Source organism: Entelurus aequoreus, linkage group LG04 (genome assembly GCF_033978785.1).
Source record: "Entelurus aequoreus isolate RoL-2023_Sb linkage group LG04, RoL_Eaeq_v1.1, whole genome shotgun sequence".
NCBI classification, from domain to species: Eukaryota; Metazoa; Chordata; class Actinopteri; order Syngnathiformes; family Syngnathidae; genus Entelurus; species Entelurus aequoreus.
In genome coordinates, this window is record NC_084734.1 from 78,060,261 (window position 1) to 78,081,775 (window position 21,515).

The 21,515-nt window shown below is 39.9% G+C and overlaps 2 protein-coding genes across 2 annotated transcripts in view; one reads left to right on the forward strand and one right to left on the reverse strand.

Annotated features, from left to right (window-relative positions):
• The window catches only part of LOC133649042 (glutamate receptor 3-like), a 540,266-nt gene that overhangs the window by 112,103 nt on the left and 406,648 nt on the right, over positions 1–21,515 (reverse strand). The gene's annotated exons all lie outside the window — the stretch shown is intronic.
• LOC133648076 (glutamate receptor 3-like) overlaps positions 1–21,515 on the forward strand; it is a 106,974-nt gene that overhangs the window by 25,652 nt on the left and 59,807 nt on the right. The window contains exons 6-9 of the mRNA XM_062043855.1: positions 5,514–5,618; positions 12,777–12,983; positions 14,601–14,974; positions 17,569–17,767. Coding sequence (XP_061899839.1) covers positions 5,514–5,618; positions 12,777–12,983; positions 14,601–14,974; positions 17,569–17,767 — 885 coding nt within the window. The remainder of the gene's footprint in view (positions 1–5,513; positions 5,619–12,776; positions 12,984–14,600; positions 14,975–17,568; positions 17,768–21,515) is intronic.

Consider the following 21,515-nt stretch of genomic DNA (forward strand, 5'->3'; position numbering starts at 1 on the left):
CGATAAATGCTTTAAAATGTAATTTCGGAAATTATCGGTATCGTTTTTTTTTATTATGTTTTTTTATTAAATCAACATAAAAAACACAAGATACACTTACAATTAGTGCACCAACCCAAAAAACCTCCCTCCCCCATTTACACTCATTCACACTCATTCACACAAAAGGGTTGTTTCTTTCTGTTATTAATATTCTGGTTCCTACATTATATATCAATATATATCAATACAGTCTGCAAGGGATACAGTCCGTAAGCACACATGATTGTGCGTGCTGCTGGTCCACTAATAGTACTAACCTTTAACAGTTAATTTGACTAATTTTCATTAATTACTAGTTTCAAACGGTATTTGTGAACCCATGCTCAAAAAATGGCAATACAACTATTCTGATTCTGATTCTGATTCTATGTAACTGTTTTTATATTGTTTTACTTTCTTTTTTATTCAAGAAAATGTTTTTAATTTATTTATCTTATTTTATTTTATACTTTTTTTAAAAAAGGACCTTATCTTCACCATACCTGGTTGTCCAAATTAGGCATAATAATGTGTTAATTCCACGACTCTATATATCGGTATCGGTTGATATCGGTATCGGTAATTAAATGTTGGACAATATCGGAATATCGGATCTCGGCAAAAAAGCCATTATCGGACATCCCTAGTTAGAACTTTACGCCACTTCTTATTAGAAATAGCAACAGCGGAGGATTAATGACCCACAACAAGAGGATAGAAAAAAGAAGCAGCTTATTGGCTATGGCACGGTCTACTACGACGAACGCGTGCAAATGTTCGGGACTTATCCAGGTTCTAAATACACAACCTCAGGTACCAATAGTTAAGATAAGTTGGTTTTGCATAATAGGTTGAAACAAAACGCCAGATAATATGTCTCCTAATAGGTGGCATTTTGGGGGTCCTTATACACACCATAATAATACATGTATATTGAAGCACAGTACGTCTGACTAAGCGAGCCGTAATGCTCCGACAATCCATGAAGAGGTGCGGCTTCGTAGTTTACCAAAGTTGCACTAAAACATAGACAGATTTTTTTTAGCGTTGTATGTAATGTTTTATATTCTCAATGAAACATCAAAGTTTTGGTCTTGCAGTCCACGTGTATCTCTTAAGTCTGACTGCCATCTACTGGTCATACTTTATTACACCATGTACCACATAATATCGGTTCGAGTTCAGCACAACCAGGATTGACCCTTGTGTGGTGTTCATATTGTTGTTACTCAGCCAGCGTTTGTGGGTCTGATGGACCCGTTGCATTTTGTGGCTTATAATGCCTCACAATCAAACACTTTTATGTTAAGATACTGAACAGATGTTTACCTTATTCAAATAAACAGATTTTTTACAGATGTTTATCTTATTCCAATAAACATCTGTTCAGTATTTTAACGTAAAAGTGTTTGATTGTGAGGCATTAAAAGCCACAAAATGCAACGGGTCCATCGGACCCACAAACACTGGCTGAGTAACAACAATATGAACGTTGCATGGAAAATTTCTCTGCCAGTTTCTGCATCCCACAGGGATTCTTCTTTTGTGTTTCTGCACCTGCGGTTCCCACACAAGGTTGCAACATTTTGTGTCAACACTGTCTGCTCTCATTTTCTCGCACATTTGACCCTCTGATGTTCTGTGTACCTACACTCTGTCCTCCTCCTGTCTAGGCCTGCTGTGTGTGTGTGTGTGTGTGTGTGTGTGTGTGTGTGTGTGTGTGTGTGTGTGTGTGTGTGTGTGTGTGTGTGTGTGTGTGTGTGTGTGTGTGTGTGTGTGTGTGTGTGTGTGTGTGTGTGTGTGCGTGCGTGTGGTACACAGAACATCAATTTCCACACTTCTATTAGCCCCGTGTCCAGTCAACCCGGACATCTTATATGTAATAGAAATGTGTAGGGGGGGTGTATGGTGTGTGGTCATTAAATATGTATTCTGATATATGTTCTTCACAGAAAATGAGCCAAAGTCAGTGAGTCTCAGTTTGAAAAATGTATTAATTGTATCATTTTTATTTTAATAAAAAATGAAAACGGGTCCCACAGACCCGAACACTACACAAGGTGATCAGTCACCACTGGGTTATGAATCGATTTTTGAGAAAATGATAGGATTTTAAGTACGCCTTATAGTCCAAAAAATATGGTAACTTAAATGTACTGTAGGTAACTTTGGCATTACTCCAATGAACACATCATAATACATTGTTTCCTCAGTTAATGGTCTATGCAGTTTTAATGTACCAGAAAGTCGTCCCTCGTTGATCGCTTTTAATTGTCACCGGACATGACCGCGATAAACACATTTCCGCAAAGTAGGATTTTTATTAATAAATCAAATATTCTCAAAATTGGAGCTTGAAAATACTTGTAAATATGATATTTGTAACATTATTATAGCCCTCTAAACACGAAATATTAGCCATAAAGTCACTTTAACACTCGTTTCACCCAATATAGTAGCCTTGAGTGTCTTCTACTGCCCGGAGGATCCTCCAAGCATCATTGCAATTGTCCTGATCCGTGGTCCGGATCATGTTTTGTGTTTTCTGTTGGTTTTGGACTCCTTTAGTTCCTGTTTGTGAACCTCTGAGTTTGTTACCATGGCTACTTATGATTTTCACCTGCCTCTGGTTTTCGGGACGCTCACCTGTTTCTAATCAAGAGACATTATTTAAGCCTGCCTTTGCCGGTCAATCGTCCTGGTTTCTTTGTTTTCTCCACGCAACAAGTTACGTTGGTTATTCCTGTGATTCTTGATTCTTGTTCCTGCGCTAAGCTTCGCCATAGCTTCCCATGCTATCGGCCCGCTTTTCTGTTTATTCTTGTTTTTGTCTGCTTGTATCTACGGTGTATGATTGATGAGAAATAAGTCATCTCCTACCTTCACGCTTTCTTCCGGAGTTGTCCGTTCTGCATCTGGGAGGAAAGACCCCGCATAAAGATGTGACCCCAACGTGACAGCGATGGCTGTTGCCCGATGGAGAAAACATGGCGACGATGTGGGAATAATTTGTCATATCCTGGGTAATACCTCAAAGTTAGAACTGGGCTTCTATGTGCTCAAACTATGGGAGTAAGTTGTTTTGCAAAAACTTGGTCAACAGTCGCAGTTAAGATAATTAGCTTTGTTGTTACTTGCTAGCGTTCCGTTTTGTTAGCAATTTGTGTCCTGCGTTGTCATTCCATATTGCTCACGGCAAAATCGTGTTATTGATGTCGAAGATGAAGTGCATCTGGAATCAAGAGATCTAATCTCCAACTTTGGCTGAACAGCTGATAGCGGTCTCAGCTAGCTAAATTTTCGATGTGGCGTCCCGCTGTTGTCTTTTGAAATCGCTCGCATCAAAGTCTCACCAATGTGGGGATGTGTTATTGATGAGGCAGTAGTTAAAGAGGAAGTCCATCAAAAATATGTTTGTCAACCTGAGACTGTCAGTGAAGATATAGTAGCGCCAAAAGTTGAAGTACTGACATTCCGTGCGTTGCATGGTGGGGCCCCTCAGTACATCACTGACTTGCCATGCCCCTACTCTTCAGGGCGCAGCCTCCGGTCTTCGGGCCAGGGTCTTCTCAAGATCCCAAAAACTTGTTTTAAAACCTGCGGAGACCTGGCATTCCATAACCTGACTCTCGCCAGATGCTTGTAGTTCGCTGAGCTCCACACAAGGATCTAGGACTTCTCAATAGGAGATGTATTTCAGAAGGCGGGGCCTTGTAAAGAAAATAATTGTATGTGATTGGATAAACCACTTGTCCGTCATCTTGAATGACGTGCTACTTCAACCACTCACATCGAAATCAACCCGTGACGCTGATGAGAGCGACGCTGGGAAATCCAAAACAGAACAGCCGACATATTGGATAACGACAGAGACGAAAAGTTAGAGAACTTTTACTGAAACAACGCAGCAATGTGAGTAGACGATCGATGTCGCAAAACAGTTGCAATAGCAGAATCAATGTCAGCACACGATTCCGCCATTGTTGTTTGAATCAAACAGTCGCTATGAAATCCCGCCCGGCGATCCTGATTGGTCCATTATTTTTTGCTATCTTGAAGGAGTTTGCTTTGCCCTCGAGCCCAGATCCTTGTGTGGAGTTCAGCGAACTACAAGGATCTGGCGAGAGTCAGGTTAGGCATTCCAGGCTATAGACTCTGGAACAATTTGCACCAGTCCCTCCGTGATCTTGACTGTGTTGAAACTTTTAGGAAACATTTGAAAAAGTATATTTTTAGTAAAGCTTTCAGTTAATGCATCTTTTAACTATCATTTTTAATCTACTTTGTACCCTTTTATGATGCTGTCTCTGTTGTTTTAAATTGAATAGTTGTTTTACTTCACCTATGTTTTGTACTGCGCTTTGTGATTATATCTGTGAAAAGCGCTTTATAAATACAATTTACTTACTCACTTACTTACAAAATTAGCCGCTTGTGCTGTTGTTTATTAGTTTTCACCCTTAACCCGGAAACGGAAGTTCTGCTATCTTTATCGATCACCACAATATAATAATAAAACGTGAAACAAGGGTAACACTTTAGTATGGGGAACATATTCACCATTAATTAGTTGCTTATTAAAGTAACAAAGACTTAATTTAGAGTTATTTGGACACTAGGGGAACATATAAGGGTTAGGGTTAGGGTTACTAATAAGCAATATTTCTGAGGGTATTGAGGGAACACTCTTAGTTAATGGCTTACTGGTTGTATAATAAGGCCATGCAGAATAAGGCATTAATACGTACTAATAATGACTAATTAAGAGCCAATATGTTACTAATTTGCATGTTAATAAGCAACTAATTAATGGTGAATATTTGTTCCCCATACTAAAGTGTTGCCAAAACAAGTACTGCACTGTAATGCATATAATACATACACATGACTTCCTTTAATACTTAATTTAGGCCTAAAACATGTCAAATAAGCTTGAGAAAAGTTGGGTATTTTGTTAACTTTTAAAACAAATCCACTATCTAGTGAAGCTACAATAGTTGGCTGTAATGAGAGCATCATCATAATCATTGTTTACTGTAGTTTTGGTCTACCACTGCAATTTTGTTCACTGTGGTTCATGTACCACTAGTGTTACGTTCAGTGTTCAAGAATCATCAAAAAATTCTCTTTTGGAGAAAAACAATTGTGATTGTAGAAATTGCGCCATGTATTTGTAAATACAGCGTTACTTACCGTATTTTTCGGAGTATAAGTCGCTCCGGAGTGTAAGCCGCACTGGCCGAAAATGCATAATAAAGAAGAGAAAAAACATATATAAGTCGCACTGGAGTATAAGTCGCATTTTTTGGGGAAATGTATTTGATAAAAACCAACACCAAGAATAGACATTTGAAAGGCAATTTAAAATAAATAAAGAATAGTGAACAACAGGCTGAATAAGTGTACGTTATATGACGCATAAATAACCAACTGACCAACTGTTTTAGTTTGGGATAATGCGCAGTTTTTTAACCTCTCTTCTCTCTTTACAGATCGGGTACTGGAACGAGTTCACACGATTTGTAAATATTATGGACCCGCAGGTCACCAACGACTCCTCAGTGGAAAACCGAACGATTGTGGTCACTACTATTATGGTACACTTTCCCAATAGTTTGAAATGTTTCACGTATTCTGCCACTCAAGGTCATGGTGTTGATTGCCAATGAGTGATACATTCTGTCCTGGGCGGGTAGAACCACATCTTTTTTGCGTTGCTTTCCATCCACTCACTACACGCTGAAACAGTCGACCCGTGAGACGGGGGCTGGGGGGCGGAGTGTTTCAACTGTATCCGTGTGGGTGTCAAAGCATTTTGATTTTCCATACTTCAGTGGCCTGTCGTAGCAGTGACATCACAATAATGGTATCAGTTAGAATGGTTGACTCCATCCGTTACATACGTAAGTAGACCTGTCTGTCCTCATCAAGTAAATGTTCACTGACACTTGGGATGATGATAGCGTACTTTTGTAACGACTAATACGACTAAGTACTGATGGAAGGATGAGCAGTTGTAATATTCTTCTTTGTTATTGTTATTTTGCTTCTATTGCGCCTCCATTTGTTCTGTGCTGAAATGCACAGTCAGCGCTTTAAGATGCAAGACTCAGGTAACTCAAATAATGAATGACTATACAATCCTTTCCAGGGGAAAAAATGGTTGGAACGTGAAAGGGATTCATTCTAGAAGAGAGGCAATCCCTTTACCGGTCTAGATGAAAAATACAGTCGGGAGGTAAAACGCTCGACGGATTCGAGGTGAGGGGCTGCGTTTCAGCACAGAACAAACAAACCATCGCTTTCCCACTTGCACTCTAATTGCGTGCGGCTATAATGACGGCGCCCACTCTCCTGAGCGGTCCTATTGTTGTTAATGATGATGAGCTCAGGAAGAGAAAAGATAAGCTGCAGCAGCTTTTTGAAAAGGAGATGAACAAGTAGTGCATTTCTGCTGTAATTGCTTTATACAGGGAAGCAGCGTTGCTTATTTTATTTTATTTTATTTTATTTTATTTTGGACAGCTAAAGCTCATTTAAAGGCCTACTGAAATGATATTTTCTTATTTAAACGGGGATAGCAGGTCCATTCTATGTGTCATACTTGATCATTTCGCGATATTGCCATATTTTTGCTGAAAGGATTTAGTAGACAACATCGACGATAAAGTTCGCAACTTTTGGTCGCCGATAAAAAAGCCTTGCCTGTACCGGAAGTAGCGTGACGTCACCGGTTGTGGAGCGCCTCACATCTGCACATTGTTTACAATCATGGCCACCAGCAGCGAGCGCGATTTGGACCGAGAAAGCGACGATTACCCCATTAATTTGAGCGAGGATGAAAGATTTGTGGATGAGGAAAGTGAGAGTGAAGGATTAGAGGGCAGTGGAAGCGATTCAGATAGGGAAGATGCTGTGAGAGGCGGGTGGGACCTGATATTCAGCTGGGAATGACTAAAACAATAAATAAACACAAGACATATATATACTCTATTAGCCACAACACAACCAGGCTTATATCTAATATGCCACAAATTAATCCGCATAACAAACACCTCCCCCCTCCCGTCCATATAACCCACCAATACAACTCAAACACCCGCACAACACACTCAATCCCACAGCCCAAAGTACCGTTCACCTCCGTAAAGTTCATACAGCACATATATTTCCCCAAAGTTACATACGTGACATGCACATAGCAACACGCACGTACGGGCAAGTGATCAAATGTTTGGAAGCCAAAGCTGCGTACTCACGGTAGCGCGTATCCAACTCAAAGTCCTCCTTGTTGTGTTGCTGTAGCCAGCCGCTAATACACCGATCCCACCTACAGCTTTCTTCTTTGCTGTCTTCATTGTTCATTAAACAATTTGCAAAAGATTCACCAACACAGATGTCCAGAATACTGTGGAATTTTGCAATGAAAACAGACGACTTAATAGCTGGCCACAATGCTGTCCCAATATGTCCGCACAATCCGTGACGTCACGCGCAAACGTCATCATACCGAGACGTTTTCTGCAGAATATTCCGGGGGAAATTTAAAATTGCACTTTACTAATCTAACCCGGCCGTATTGGCATGTGTTGCAATGTTAAGATTTCATCATTGATATATAAACTATCAGACTGCGTGGTCGGTAGTAGTGGGTTTCAGTAGGCCTTTAATTTTATTTTCTGTTGACTTTTGTGTCAATTTTTTAATTTTGGAATGGAACAGCCTTAAAGCGTGCACCAATGCAATGAGCTTGAAATAAGACTGGGCACTCTGATCTCTCTCCTGTCACTAGCATTTACTTGTGAAACCCATCCCCATCCCCATCCTCACCCACCACTGTGCTGACTTTGCCGATCCAAGGACTCCCAGCCCTTTATGCCCCGTACACCTCCCACTGTTCTCTCCCACAGTTAGGGATCACTTGCATGGCATTAGTTTTGACAGATAGAAAAAAATACAAAGGAAATTTGTATACCCACAAAAGTACTGACAAAGGTTATTCCAAAGTTGGTAACAGAAAGGATAAACAGCTGAATGTTTGTGTCGACAACTACTGGCATGGCATATATATTACATTGTTTTGACACCGGAAAACATTCCTGTTTATACCAGCTCTGTCATGTAAATGTACTGAAAAGACACATGTTTCAACCAAGTGGTATACTGTTAACCCTGGGTTGCCGTTATACGATAACCCTGATCAGTCTCGCGTTACCCCACCACATTCATGTACGAAAGACGATGTTTACGGTCGTGGTCAAAAGTTTACATACAATTGTAAAGAACATAATGTCATGGCTGTCTTGAGTTTCCAATCATTTCTACAACTCTTATTTGTTTGTGATAGAGTGATTGGAGCACATACTTGTTGGTCACAAAAAACATTCATGAAGTTTGGTTCTTTTATGAATTTATTATGGGTCTACTGAAAATGTGACCAAATCTGCTGGGTCAAAAGTATACATACAGCAATGTTAATGTTTGCTTACATGTCCCTTGGTCAGTTTCACTGCAACAAGGCACTTTTGGTAGCCATCCACAAGCTTCTGGTTGAATTTTTGACCACTCCTCTTGACAAAATTGGTGCAGTTCAGCTAAATGTGTTGGTTTTCTGGCATGGACTTGTTTCTTCAGCATTGTCCACACATTTAAGTCAGGACTTTGGGAAGGCCATTTTGAAACCTTAAATCTAGCCTGATTTAGCCATTCCTTTACCACTTTTGACGTGTGTTTGGGGTCATTGTCCTGTTGGAACACCCAACTGCGCCCAAGACCCAACCTCCGGGCTGATGATTTTAGGTTGTCTTGAAGAATTTGGAGGTAATCCTCCTTTTTCATTGTCCCATTTACTCTCTGTAAAGTACCAGTTCCATTGGCAGCAAAACAGGCCCAGAGCATAATAATACCACCACCATGCTTGATGGTTGGTTTGGTGTTCCTGGGATTACAGGATCACCTTTTCTCCACCATAAATATTGCTGGGTATTGTGGCCAAACAGTTAAATTTTTGTTTAATCTGACATCCCATGGACAAAGATAAAACCTTCTGGAGGAAAGTTCTGTGGTAAGATGAAACAAAATTTGAGCTGTTACAATACTAAAATACTAATAAACTCAAGACAGCCATGACATTATGTTCTTTACAAGTGTATGTAAACTTTTGACCACGACTCAATGTCAGATACTTAAAGAACCGGAGAGACAGCGTGTAATACAAGTAAAATAAAAACAATAGTGAAATTGGCTTTAAACGGCATAATTCTATGTTAGTCTTTGAACTGGGTACCAAAAAGTGCCATGGTTCGAGTCTGATATTTTAGAATTTGTACAACTGAAATGCAGTATACTGTGCAACGTACTGAAGTGCACCAAACTGTACCATGCCACTTGGTGGGAACAGGGATTAAGTGTTTTCTCCAGTTATTTTGTCCCCGTTAAGATTAATACACATCCTTGGGGTAGACTTCTGCATTGGGTTGCACAGTAAAAAAAAATTTCTGAATTACACAATTACTCATAAATGCGGCTATTGATAGAGACGTATGTTTAAATGTGGATATTGTTCTAGGACTACAACTACTGTTGATTTTTTTTTCTTCGATTAATTGGTTAATTGAATACTATCAAAAACAAAATGAATAGTAAGTGTCTTTATAAATGTATTTAATGTATTTTTGTGAAAACACAACTAGTATCCCAATGATGAACACATTGGGCTTTATATCTACCTTTTAGGCGCAAATGTAATAATTTTTTATAAAATAAGAATTCTGAAGTATGGAGGTAGGCGTATATATGCTTTAATTACACACAAATGTCTGCATAGTTTGGAAAACATACTGTATTAATGTATCACTAGTTTTACCCAAGTAGACACTATATGGCAATAAAATCCCATTATATCAGCTCATTGTGCAATTACTGTACTGTTTTGTGGGTTATAATTATACAAAAATCAATACCACCAAAGACTTCCATATTGTCTATTCTACACAAGTTGCAGACATTCTCTGTGTATGTGTAACACTTGAAAAGTGTGTGTTCATCTTAAACATGAACTTATGTTTCAACACAAAGTCAGCTCACACAACTAAGTCAGTATTGTGAATTAAAATATGTTCCTAATTATTTTACCCAGATATATAAATGTTAAATGAATTAAATTTGAATAAATAAGGATATAAGGAGGTGGGAGGTGGGAGAGTTTATATACTACATTACCCAGAAGGCTTAGCGCTGTAGATGCAAACGGAAGTAGTTATGAGGCTGAACTATTAGTAGGGATGTATATAATTGGGATTTTATTAATACCAATACATATATTGATATTCCTTATAGATACCGGTATTAATCGGTGCTCGCATCGGTACTATATGTAATTGGTGTGTATAGATATTTTTAAAAATGCATTTTTTAATAAAAATTGTATTCGCACAAGAGGTTGTACACCACCAACATCATGTAACATCTCACAGCGGGGTGTCTTATATGAATACCTGCTTTTTAAGTCTTAAACAAGTGAACTATGTTTGCAGTGCAAGTTGCAATGCAGTTATGTCATCATCTTGTAAACACTACACAAATCCATCACTGTGGTTCCATTAATTACAATTACACTCAGCTGGAAATCATATTTATGTATGGCATTCATGTCCAGCACACAGACCTTTTAGGTGCTATATCATATAAAATATATAAAATGAATCATCACAATTAATTAGCATGGTAGGTGGAAACCTGTCAGCAGATGCTATCTTGTTTCAGAGCAACTTTATGGATTAATTATATTCCTACAATTTTCACTTTTTGGAGAGGCTTAATACGGGTCTAGGAATTACTGGTTCGCCGAGAGGACGGTTGATAAAGCGCGGTAGCGGCGGTCGTGAGTAAAGCGCGTTCACTTCAAACTGACATAACTTATTACAAACTTTTTTGTGGTGTTGCTTCTTTGTTTGGGATTATTACAAAGTGATTATCAGATCCTACACATGTCTTTTTTAATGTGTAGCAGCGGCACCTGAATTGATTGTGACAGCGTGTCAGATTTACTTCAATAAACTGGATTAAAAAATACCGATAGCCGTATAATTTGTCCAGAATCTTAACAGATATGGACCGCCCCAATTAGGAACCAGTACCGAAAAATACCGGTCCTTATCGGTTACATCCCCAGCTATGAGTATCCAATAAATAGTTGATAAATTTGCTTTGTTAACATAAGAAACAAACATAAGTTATGATTAGATAATTGATTTGCGCTTTTGAGCAAATTGACAAATTTGATTGCCAAAAGTGACGATGATTGGCCAATTAGTGCAGCAAAGTTGCCAACATTGGACTGGAAGTGAATTTCTGGTAGCGGTTACGTTACGTTCAATATTAGAGGCTAATTTCATTTTATTAGAAGTATAAACAGAAGGCTCACATGCACTTTGTCTCTGTTTATCCAATGCAATCCAATCCACTTAATTTATATAGCACATTTAAACAACAAAATGTTTCCAAAGTGCTGCACAACAATATTACAAACAATATTGAAATATTATCCTTAGCTCCACTAATGACTGAATAAAAACAAAAAAATTAAATACATATAAAACCGATATAAAAACAATATAAAATGAATATGATTAAAAAACGATTTTAAAGGGTATAACCAATTCAAACAGTAAATATACATTGTTACAAAGGGAATAACTAAGTCATTTTAAGACTCTGGTTCTCCCTCTTTGCTCTCATCTCACGTTTTGCATTCAGTGTAAAAGTGTTCCCGCACTTTGGAATACTTAGTTCCTGCGTTTTCCCCCGCGTCGTCATGTTTAGCCCATTTTCCTAAAATCTATCGAGATGGGTGAAGCAGCCCTCTCACAGCCCGATTTACTGAGCTGTCCGATCCGCCAGCTAACGTCAGCTACCTACGTTCCCTACTTTATGCCAGTTATTTTCCAACTAATAGGCACTTAACTGTTTTTTTTTAACGTCTCGCCAAAGTGTTTGCTGATAACCACTTCTGCTGATCGAATACGTAAACCTTTAAAAATCGAAATAACTTTTATTAATCTACATTGTTTATTATGGAACTCTTAAGCTGCCCTTTTTCATTTTAGCTTTGAAGTTAAGTGGCATATTTGGTGTTTACATTGTTGTAACTAAATATGCCTGCTTTTCACGCTCATTATTGAAGTACTCCATTTTTCACGACTCAAACACTTTGAATGCACATACGCAGTTGTTTCTGTAATGGATCTTTTAAATACTCAAAGTCGTAAAACAGTAGTAGCCAGGCAGTGTTGCAAATGCAGTGGCTCAATAATCAAATTAGTTTACAGTTATTTTAATAATAGCTATTTTCTAAAAACTATTTTACACATTAAAATAGATGCATCTCAACAATAGACCCGGTAAATTAGGGTAATTTGTTGGCATGTATTGGTTTGGCTCGCAAAAAAATATTTGAGTTGGTTCGAAACCGCAATCCATGCAGGAGTCTACCCTCGGGCTGAAACTGGGTGGGGTGTATCGGGCTTGGTGTCTGCTGGCTTTGACTTCTTGGTGACAGCAGTGTGGTCACGCATCCACACCGCTGTTGTCAACGCATATTTGTGCATTTGTGGGGCAATCACCTGTTTAAGCATGACTGCATGAAATTGAATGCAGCATATGTGTATGAGTGCATGCACAGTATGTAGACTTGTGTATAAATAACAAAATGTGTGTCAGACGGTGATTAAACCAGTGTGTGTTTGAATCAACAGGAAGCGCCTTATGTGATGTACAAGAAAAATTATATGCATCTGGAGGGGAATGACAGATACGAAGGCTACTGCGTCGATTTAGCATCTGAGATTGCCAAACATGTTGGAATTAAGTACAAACTGTCTATAGTAATGGATGGGAAGTATGGAGCCCGAGACCCAGAGACCAAGCAGTGGAACGGGATGGTGGGTGAACTGGTCTATGGGGTAAGTACTGGGAGCCTTGTTTTTCGCTGATTACATGACAGTTTGCAAGGAACTTCAACATGAGAGGAGATCTCATTATTCTGTCTTAAGCTTATCACCAACAACTCATTGGCTTTTACCCAGTTCAAAGTCTTAATGCTGTCAGGGATGCTATGAGGGAACTTGTCCGACAAAGCCTCAAGCACGGGAGTGTTGGTGATCATCTTTAGACGGAGAAAATGAAATCATTTCTCAGTGCTGTTCATTGCAATAATTTGGTTGCATAGCCTAGAAATGTGCCCTTCTTGCAGGCAAAAGCCAAGTAAGTACATGAAAACAATGAATCCATATATAAAACACTCTGTAATCACATCATTGTTTAACACTCATTTGAAGTGATTGCGTGATTAAGTTCAATGTTTTCTGTGAATGATGAATATGCCACATTGTAAATTAAACAGCTGACAAAAGCAACAGTTAAATGGTGGCTTGCGGTTGGAGACAACACGATCCATATGTGTTGTAAGCTATAAAGGTTGAGGCCTGCACATTAGCAAAGGGTCATGCCATGCAGCTGACAGTCTGACAAAGAGCTCAGGCTATTGCAACACCAACGTTACCCCTCGTCTGCGTCTTTCTCTGAGCCAACAATAGTTGACTCGAGGCCGAATACAAAATGCAGAAGGGTTAGGCTTTTCTCATCTGTTCAATTTCCCAACTATCAGCCTGCGAGATTGCATGGTTTGATGCACTATCGTCTCCAAATTATCTCTCAAATGGGAAAACTCCACTTCCTGCAGATTGAGTGTGGAAAAATAGATCTTTCACATCACTCTCAAGTCTTTCCAGGCCTGCAATTTTGCAGCAGGTGAGCCGGGACTAATAGTTGTGTACATTTTGACCTTTTGACCGTTGAATTAATTTGATTTTGGTTGTCTTTTAAAGGTTAAGCCTGAGGCTGCTATTGCTTCTCCCAGCCATTGATTGAGTGCTGCTTACGCCTGTACGAGGATTAAATGGTTATAGCCATTCACAATGATGTGTTGACAGGGTAGAGGAAACAATTGTATTTATTGGGTCTATTTGTGCTGCTCCGAGTGGACCTTGAAAACATTTCCATTGTGCCTCAACCCCATGTTTTCTCAATTTCCGAACCAAGACATCACTGCACAATACCAAGATGTATCGTTAACGCACAGTGAAGGGGAGTTTTTCTTGACACAAAGTCAACAATTGAAGCCATTGAACATATTGTTGCAGTCAAATAATCAATGGAATTGGTCAAATTCATCATTCAATATTAACGTTTGGTGGTGAACCTTTATGGTAATATATTGTTTCTGGCTATGGCATTGCTCAAATTTACCAACGAATGCAGCACTTAGCAAATGATGTAAGTTGTATTTATTTGTTCATAATCTGCCACACAAAGTGTGTTCTACAGAAAACTACTGTTTTCCTGTGTATGTTTTGCAGACTGCCTTATGATGTCTTCACTTTCTTTGAGTTCCATCAAATTTGTGCTAACCTCTCTTACTTTACTTGGAAGATTTCAGCTGCAGCAAATCACTTGTAACATACCTGACTGTTCATGCAAGTCATAACTAATGATGATACTGTGCATGTTCCTGTTTCCAGAGAGCAGATATAGCTGTTGCACCTCTCACTATTACTCTGGTTCGAGAGGAGGTGATTGACTTTTCCAAGCCATTTATGAGTTTGGGCATCTCCATTATGATAAAGAAGCCTCAAAAGTCCAAGCCTGGCGTTTTCTCCTTCCTGGACCCACTGGCCTATGAGATCTGGATGTGTATAGTGTTTGCCTATATTGGGGTGAGCGTGGTTCTATTCCTGGTCAGTCGGTTCAGTCCCTACGAGTGGAACCTCGAGGATCAGGATGAGACAAAAGACCCTCAGATGCCCCCTGACCCTCCCAATGACTTTGGGATCTTCAATTCTCTCTGGTTCTCACTGGGCGCCTTCATGCAGCAGGGCTGTGATATCTCCCCAAGGTGGGTTCAGTGGAGCACAGCACACAATTATACAAACCCCGTTTCCATATGAGTTGGGAAATTGTGTTAGATGTAAATATAAACGGAATACAATGATTTGCAAATCCTTTTCAACCCATATTCAATTGAATGCACTACAAAGACAAGATATTTGATGTTCAAACTCATAAACTTTATTTATGTTTTGCAAATAATAATTAACTTAGAATTTCATGGCTGCAACACGTGCCAAAGTAGTTGGGAAAGGGCATGTTCACCACTGTGTTACATGGCCTTTCCTTTTAACAACACTCAGTAAACATTTGGGAACTGAGGAAACACATTTTTTAAGCTTCGCAGGTGGAATTCTTTCCCATTCTTGCTTGATGTACAGCTTAAGTTGTTCAACAGTCCGGGGGTCTCCGTTGTGGTATTTTAGGCTTCATAATGCGCCACACATTTTCAATGGGAGACAGGTCTGGACTACAGGCAGGCCAGTCTAGTACCCGCACTCTTTTACTATGAAGCCACATTGATGTAACACGTGGCTTGGCATTGTCTTGCTGAAATAAGCAGGGGCGTCCATGGTAACGTTGCTTGGATGGCAACATATGTTGCTCCAAAACCTGTATGTACCTTTCAGCATTAATGGCGCCTTCACAGATGTGTAAGTTACCCATGTCTTGGGCACTAATACACCCCCATACCATCACAGATGCTGGCTTTTCAACTTTGCGCCTATAACAATCCAGATGGTTCTTTTCCTCTTTGGTCCGGAGGACACAACGTCCACAGTTTCCAAAAACAATTTGAAAAGTGGACTCGTCAGACCACAGAACACTTTTCCACTTTGCATCAGTCCATCTTAGATGAGCTCAGGCCCAGCGAAGCCGACGGCGTTTCTGGGTGTTGTTGATAAACGGTTTTCGCCTTGCATAGGAGAGTTTTAACTTGCACTTACAGATGTAGCGACCGACTGTAGTTACTGACAGTGGGTTTCTGAAGTGTTCCTGAGCCCATGTGATGATATCCTTTACACACTGATGTCGCTTGTTGATGCAGTACAGCCTGAGGGATCGAAGGTCAAAGGCTTAGCTGCTTACGTGTGAGTCATTTCTCCATATTCTTTGAACCCTTTGATGATATTACGGACCGTAGATGGTGAAATCCATAAATTCCTTGCAATAGCTGGTTGAGAAAGGTTTTTCTTAAACTGTTCAACAATTTGCTCATGCATTTGTTGACAAAGTGGTGACCCTCGCCCCATCCTTGTTTGTGAATGACTGAGCATTTCATGGAATCTACTTTTATACCCAATCATGGCACCCACCTGTTCCCAATTTGCCTGTTCACCTGTGGGATGTTCCAAAAAAGTGTTTGATGAGCATTCCTCAACTTTATCAGTATTTATTGCCACCTTTCCCAACTTCTTTGTCACGTGTTGCTGGCATCAAATTCTAAAGTTAATGATTATTTGAAAAAAAAAAAAAATTATCAGTTTGAACATCAAATATGTTGTCTTTGTAGCATATTCAACTGAATATGGGTTGAAAATGATTTGCAAATCATTGTATTCCGTTTATATTGACTTCTAACACAATTTCCCAACTCATATGGGAACGGGGTTTGTACACTCATAGTGACATTTGGATACAGGTCAGGCATCTTCCTTTACTGCCCTTTGAGATAAAAATCAATTAAAACTTAAAATTACACCAGTAGAGTTACTACATGACTAATATTGACTAAATAAATACGATTGATGGCCATTCTGTCTACAACTGAAAGGAGCCTAAAAATATAATCGGTATTTGTTCCTCAACTCTCCAGGGAACAACATCCACTCTTGAATTTTGCAATATACTTGGCTGTTTGTCAGATTATTTTGTTAATTTATGCAGAAAAAAACAAAGCAAACTCTGCCAGGTATGTTTGTCCTTATGGACTTTGATTTGTGACATTCATCTTGGAAAACAAGAGGGTTTTCCCCAAACTGTTCCCACAAAGTTGAAAGCATAAGCCAAAATATATTGATTAGATAGTACATTACAGTTCAATGGGAACTGAAGGGTATAACTCGGCCCACGATTGAATAATTGACTAAGGTATGTTTCAATGGAGCAGTTGATGTAGTTTCATGGATGCTTTCTTCCGGCCATTAACGGATGTTTTACCTAAAAATGTTCTGACATCAGTTGTTCAACCATTTGCTATATACAGTACATTACATTTCAAGGAAGTTAACAATGTGGCCAGTATTGCTTGTGATTATTCTCAATGATCCAGGTCATTGTATTCTAATGGCATTGAATTGATGGCAGCTGGACTGTACCCACCAACGGTAGCACAAACAATTGTTGTCTTCTTGGCACTGTTCCCACCTTAGAGTATAAATATCCAGCACCATCCTCTCAGACTAGAGCTCTCCAATCTAGCCTGTGTGCATTAATTGATGAAGCCTGGTTGGATTAGAGGCATAATGTCTTCTCAGATATTCGGATCAGTCCAGTGGTAATTGATTCAACACCCTGAAAATGTGGTCTGTTAAAGAACTATAGTGGTCATGTATATAATTTCATTCTGTGTTTCCAATGTCATGGACAATCTTCTCTTAGGTCCCTGTCAGGACGTATTGTTGGTGGGGTGTGGTGGTTCTTCACCCTCATCATCATCTCCTCCTACACAGCCAACCTGGCTGCCTTCTTGACAGTGGAGAGGATGGTCTCACCTATAGAGAGCGCAGAAGATCTGGCCAAGCAAACAGAGATAGCCTATGGCACTCTGGACTCAGGTTCCACAAAAGAGTTTTTTAGGGTGAGTTGTTGCATGAACCACAAATCATCACCATCGCATCACGATGCTCGTTGAAGCACAAAAACACATTGTGTAGCTTGACCTGCGCAAGATTGTACCGAATGAGGTGGGGTGACAGAAAAGTGGATCTCGAACTCTTTTGACAAGAACGTGAAATTTATGTATGCGGCAGTGCTGCAGTGTGCAACCTTGAGGCACCGGAACTGTCAGCAGAAAGTGTGATAACAACACAGAAGACTCGGAGGTGATAAAAACTGAAGGCTAATCAAAGCACCCACATCAGACTCAAAACTCAGAGGGGTCAGCTCCTGAAATATAATTAGTTACCTGGCCAAGGCTGGCAAATTGGACATGATCATCATTCAATCAATGTTTATTTATATAGCCCTAAATCACAAGTGTCTCAAAGGGCTGCACAAACCACAACGACATCCTCGGTACAGAGCCCACTTACGGGCAAGGAAAAACTCACCCCAGTGGGACGTCGGTGAATGACTATGAGAAACCTTGGAGAGGACCGCATATGTGGGTAACCCCCACATATGCGTAGGTCAGCAAGAGTCATCGTTGTGGCAGCATTAATGTTGCGGCCGCTATAGCAGTTATTATTATTATTAGCTTGTTGACAATGAGTCAAAACTTCAAATTTTATAAGGTAATGATCGGACAATACTTTAGTATATGGAACTATCATACGTTTGGAGGTGGTGACACCCCTGACAAGCACTAGATCTATTGTATTACCGTTGCGATGCGTGGGTTCATGTATTATTTGTGTAAGACCACAGCTATCAATTATGGTTTGGAGCGCCACGCACTGAGGGTCCGATGGGGTATTCATATGGATATTAAAGTCCCCCATTATGATTATATTGTCGGCGTGCGTCACTAGATCAGCAACAAACTCTGAGAATTCACTGATAAAGTCTGAATAGGGCCCAGGGGGGCGGTAGATAACAGCCAGGTCGAGAGGTAGCGGTGTGACAGACCTCATAGTAAGCACCTCAAACGATTTATATTTATTATTTAGGTTAGCAGTAAGGTTGAAATTTTCATTGTATATTAGTGTGACACCCCCTCCCCTTTTAAGAGGACGGGCAACATGCGCATTCGTATAGTTATGAGAAGAGGCCTGCAAGTTAAGCTGAGCTGGAGAATAAACAGTATGTCCTATTAAGTTATAAATGAAGAAAAATCTGAATCCACATTAGTCACTGAAAGTAGACCGCATGCTCACTCATGCTCACTCAACAGAACTTCATATTTTGATGTGACATCCATTTGTGTTGTGGCTGTTGCCATAGCAACATAGGTTCTGCAGTCTTATAAAAGTGCTATAAAAGGAATAGGTAATAATCAAACAGCCCTGCCTGAGTAGAATTACATTTTTCCTGCATAAAAGACAACTTACTTTTGTGTAAAACATTAAAAGTAAAGTTGCAAAATATATTTGCCTACAAAAACATGCATCGGAAGGGAATGTGTCAACTCTCGGTTCACCATTGAACACTGAAGAATGACTGCTCTTTTCATCAGAGAAGCTGCACATGCGGCAATATATAATGCATGTTTATGTTTGCAAACACTGGCGGCTAGCAATTATAGATTAGGTTCCCAACCTGACAATACAGACATATCAGCTCTGCTCATAGAATGTCTGACAAGAGGTCGCCAAGTAACGTTTTTTCCTGGCTTCTGTGGAACGAATGTCCTACTTACAACCAAACGTTCAAACAGAAAACTGACATGTGTGAACTGCTATTCTGAGTGAATTTTAATTAAAGCTGTAGAGGCTTGACAAGAAAAAAACAAAACTCCATCTTAATGAGATCCATACGGCATCAGCCAGCTGGATTTTTCAGTGTCTCAAAATAATCATATCTTGCCAAGCCTGTGACATCCCTGGCTTGAATTTTTGATGACTGCACCTGTCTTGTGTGCCACCACTTTATGACAAGTTGACAAAGCTTAGACATAAGACTAGTAGTTTGTGCAGAAACAAAGACATGAAGAGAAGTAGAGTCGTCATCATCATCATCATCATTTTCTAGACGAATTTCCCCTCATTAGAATTACAGTTGAGCTCAAGCCTGACAGGGCACATCTAGACAAACAACTATCCACACTCCCGTTCACACCTATGGACAATTAAGAGTCTCCAATTAGCCCCGTGTTTTGGGAATGTGGGAGAAAGCCGGAGCACCCAGAGAAAACCCACACACACTCCTAGCTGTGAAGAGAACTGTGCAGTCCAATGTTAGGGTCCATCTTCCAAAATGCATCAGCTAAATAGCGCTAACAAGGACAGTTGTTCTGGGAGACGGTTGATGCGCCCACAAGGCTTAGGAAGTTAAATGGTAAATGGGTTATACTTGTATAGCGCTTTTCTACCTTCACGGTACTCAAAGCGCTTCGACACTATTTCCACATTCACCCATTCACACACACATTCACACACTGATGGCGGGAGCTGCCATGCAAGGCCCTAACCACGACCCATCAGGAGCAAGGGTGAAGTGTCTTGCTCAAGGACACAACGGACGTGACGAGGTTGGTAGAAGGTGGGGATTGAACCAGGAACCCTCAGATTGCTGGCACGGCCACTCTCCCAACCGCGCCACGCCGTCCCCAAGTTGGTAGTATGTAGGCATGCTACATTTCACATTTAAATCGATATGGGACCAATTCCCAGTACTGAGGAATCAATACCGGTACTCAACTGTACCAATTCTTAGTACTTTTGGGTGTTAAAATTGGGTTGAGTATTTTCTTGCCCTGATGTGGGATCTGAGCCGAGGATGTCGTGGAGGCTTGCGCAGCCCTTTGAGACACTCGTGATTTAGGGCTATATAAGTAAACTTTGATTGATTGAAAATGTGTTAATAAATGTTAATTGTTTAGAAAGTAACACATAGCTTTGCTGTCCAGCTGTTATCATGTCTTCTTACACTTCTGTGTCTTATTTAAATTACTGTACTGTACTGTATTATATCATAGACTTTTCATGCAGTTGCTATTCCAAGACGTTAGATGGCAGTAGTGTATAGACTATGAGGTGTTGCTTTAGCCAGGATGTAGTCTTTGCCATTAAGTTGAATGTGCCAGCCTTTTCTTTTGTTGAGCACTACAAGGTGTTTTAACGGTAAGTATTGTATTTATTACACAACAGCTGTTTGGTTGTGACGTGCATCTTAGTTGTCATTTTTATTACCAAACTTGGAGGAATTAAAATCGACATGTAAAATCGCTAATGTTATCGGTAGCTATGGCAAATCCAGTGTAAATTAGTATCGAGCTTGTGCATTTTGAAAAGCGGAACCTTTACTTTTGAGTGGTTTCTTCTTGTTTGGTTGCCTTTGAAAATCGTAACATTACCTAGAAGCAATTTGGCTGAGTCTGCTCTGAGTCTTATTTCCCCGCTTGCACCGTGCTTAAAGGCCTACTGAAATGATTTTTTTTTTATTTAAACGGGGATAGCAGATCCATTCTATGTGTCATACTTGATCATTTCGCGATATTGCCATATTTTTGCCGAAAGGATTTAGTAGAGAACATCGACGATAAAGTTCGCAACTTTTGGTCTCTAATAAAAAAGCCTTGCCTGTACCGGAAGTAGCATGACGTCACAGGTTGAAAGGCTCCTCACATTTCCCCATTGTTTACAATGCAGCCAGAGCGATTCGGACCGAGAAAGCGACGATTACCCCATTAATTTGAGCGAGGATGAAAGATTTGTGGATGAGGAACG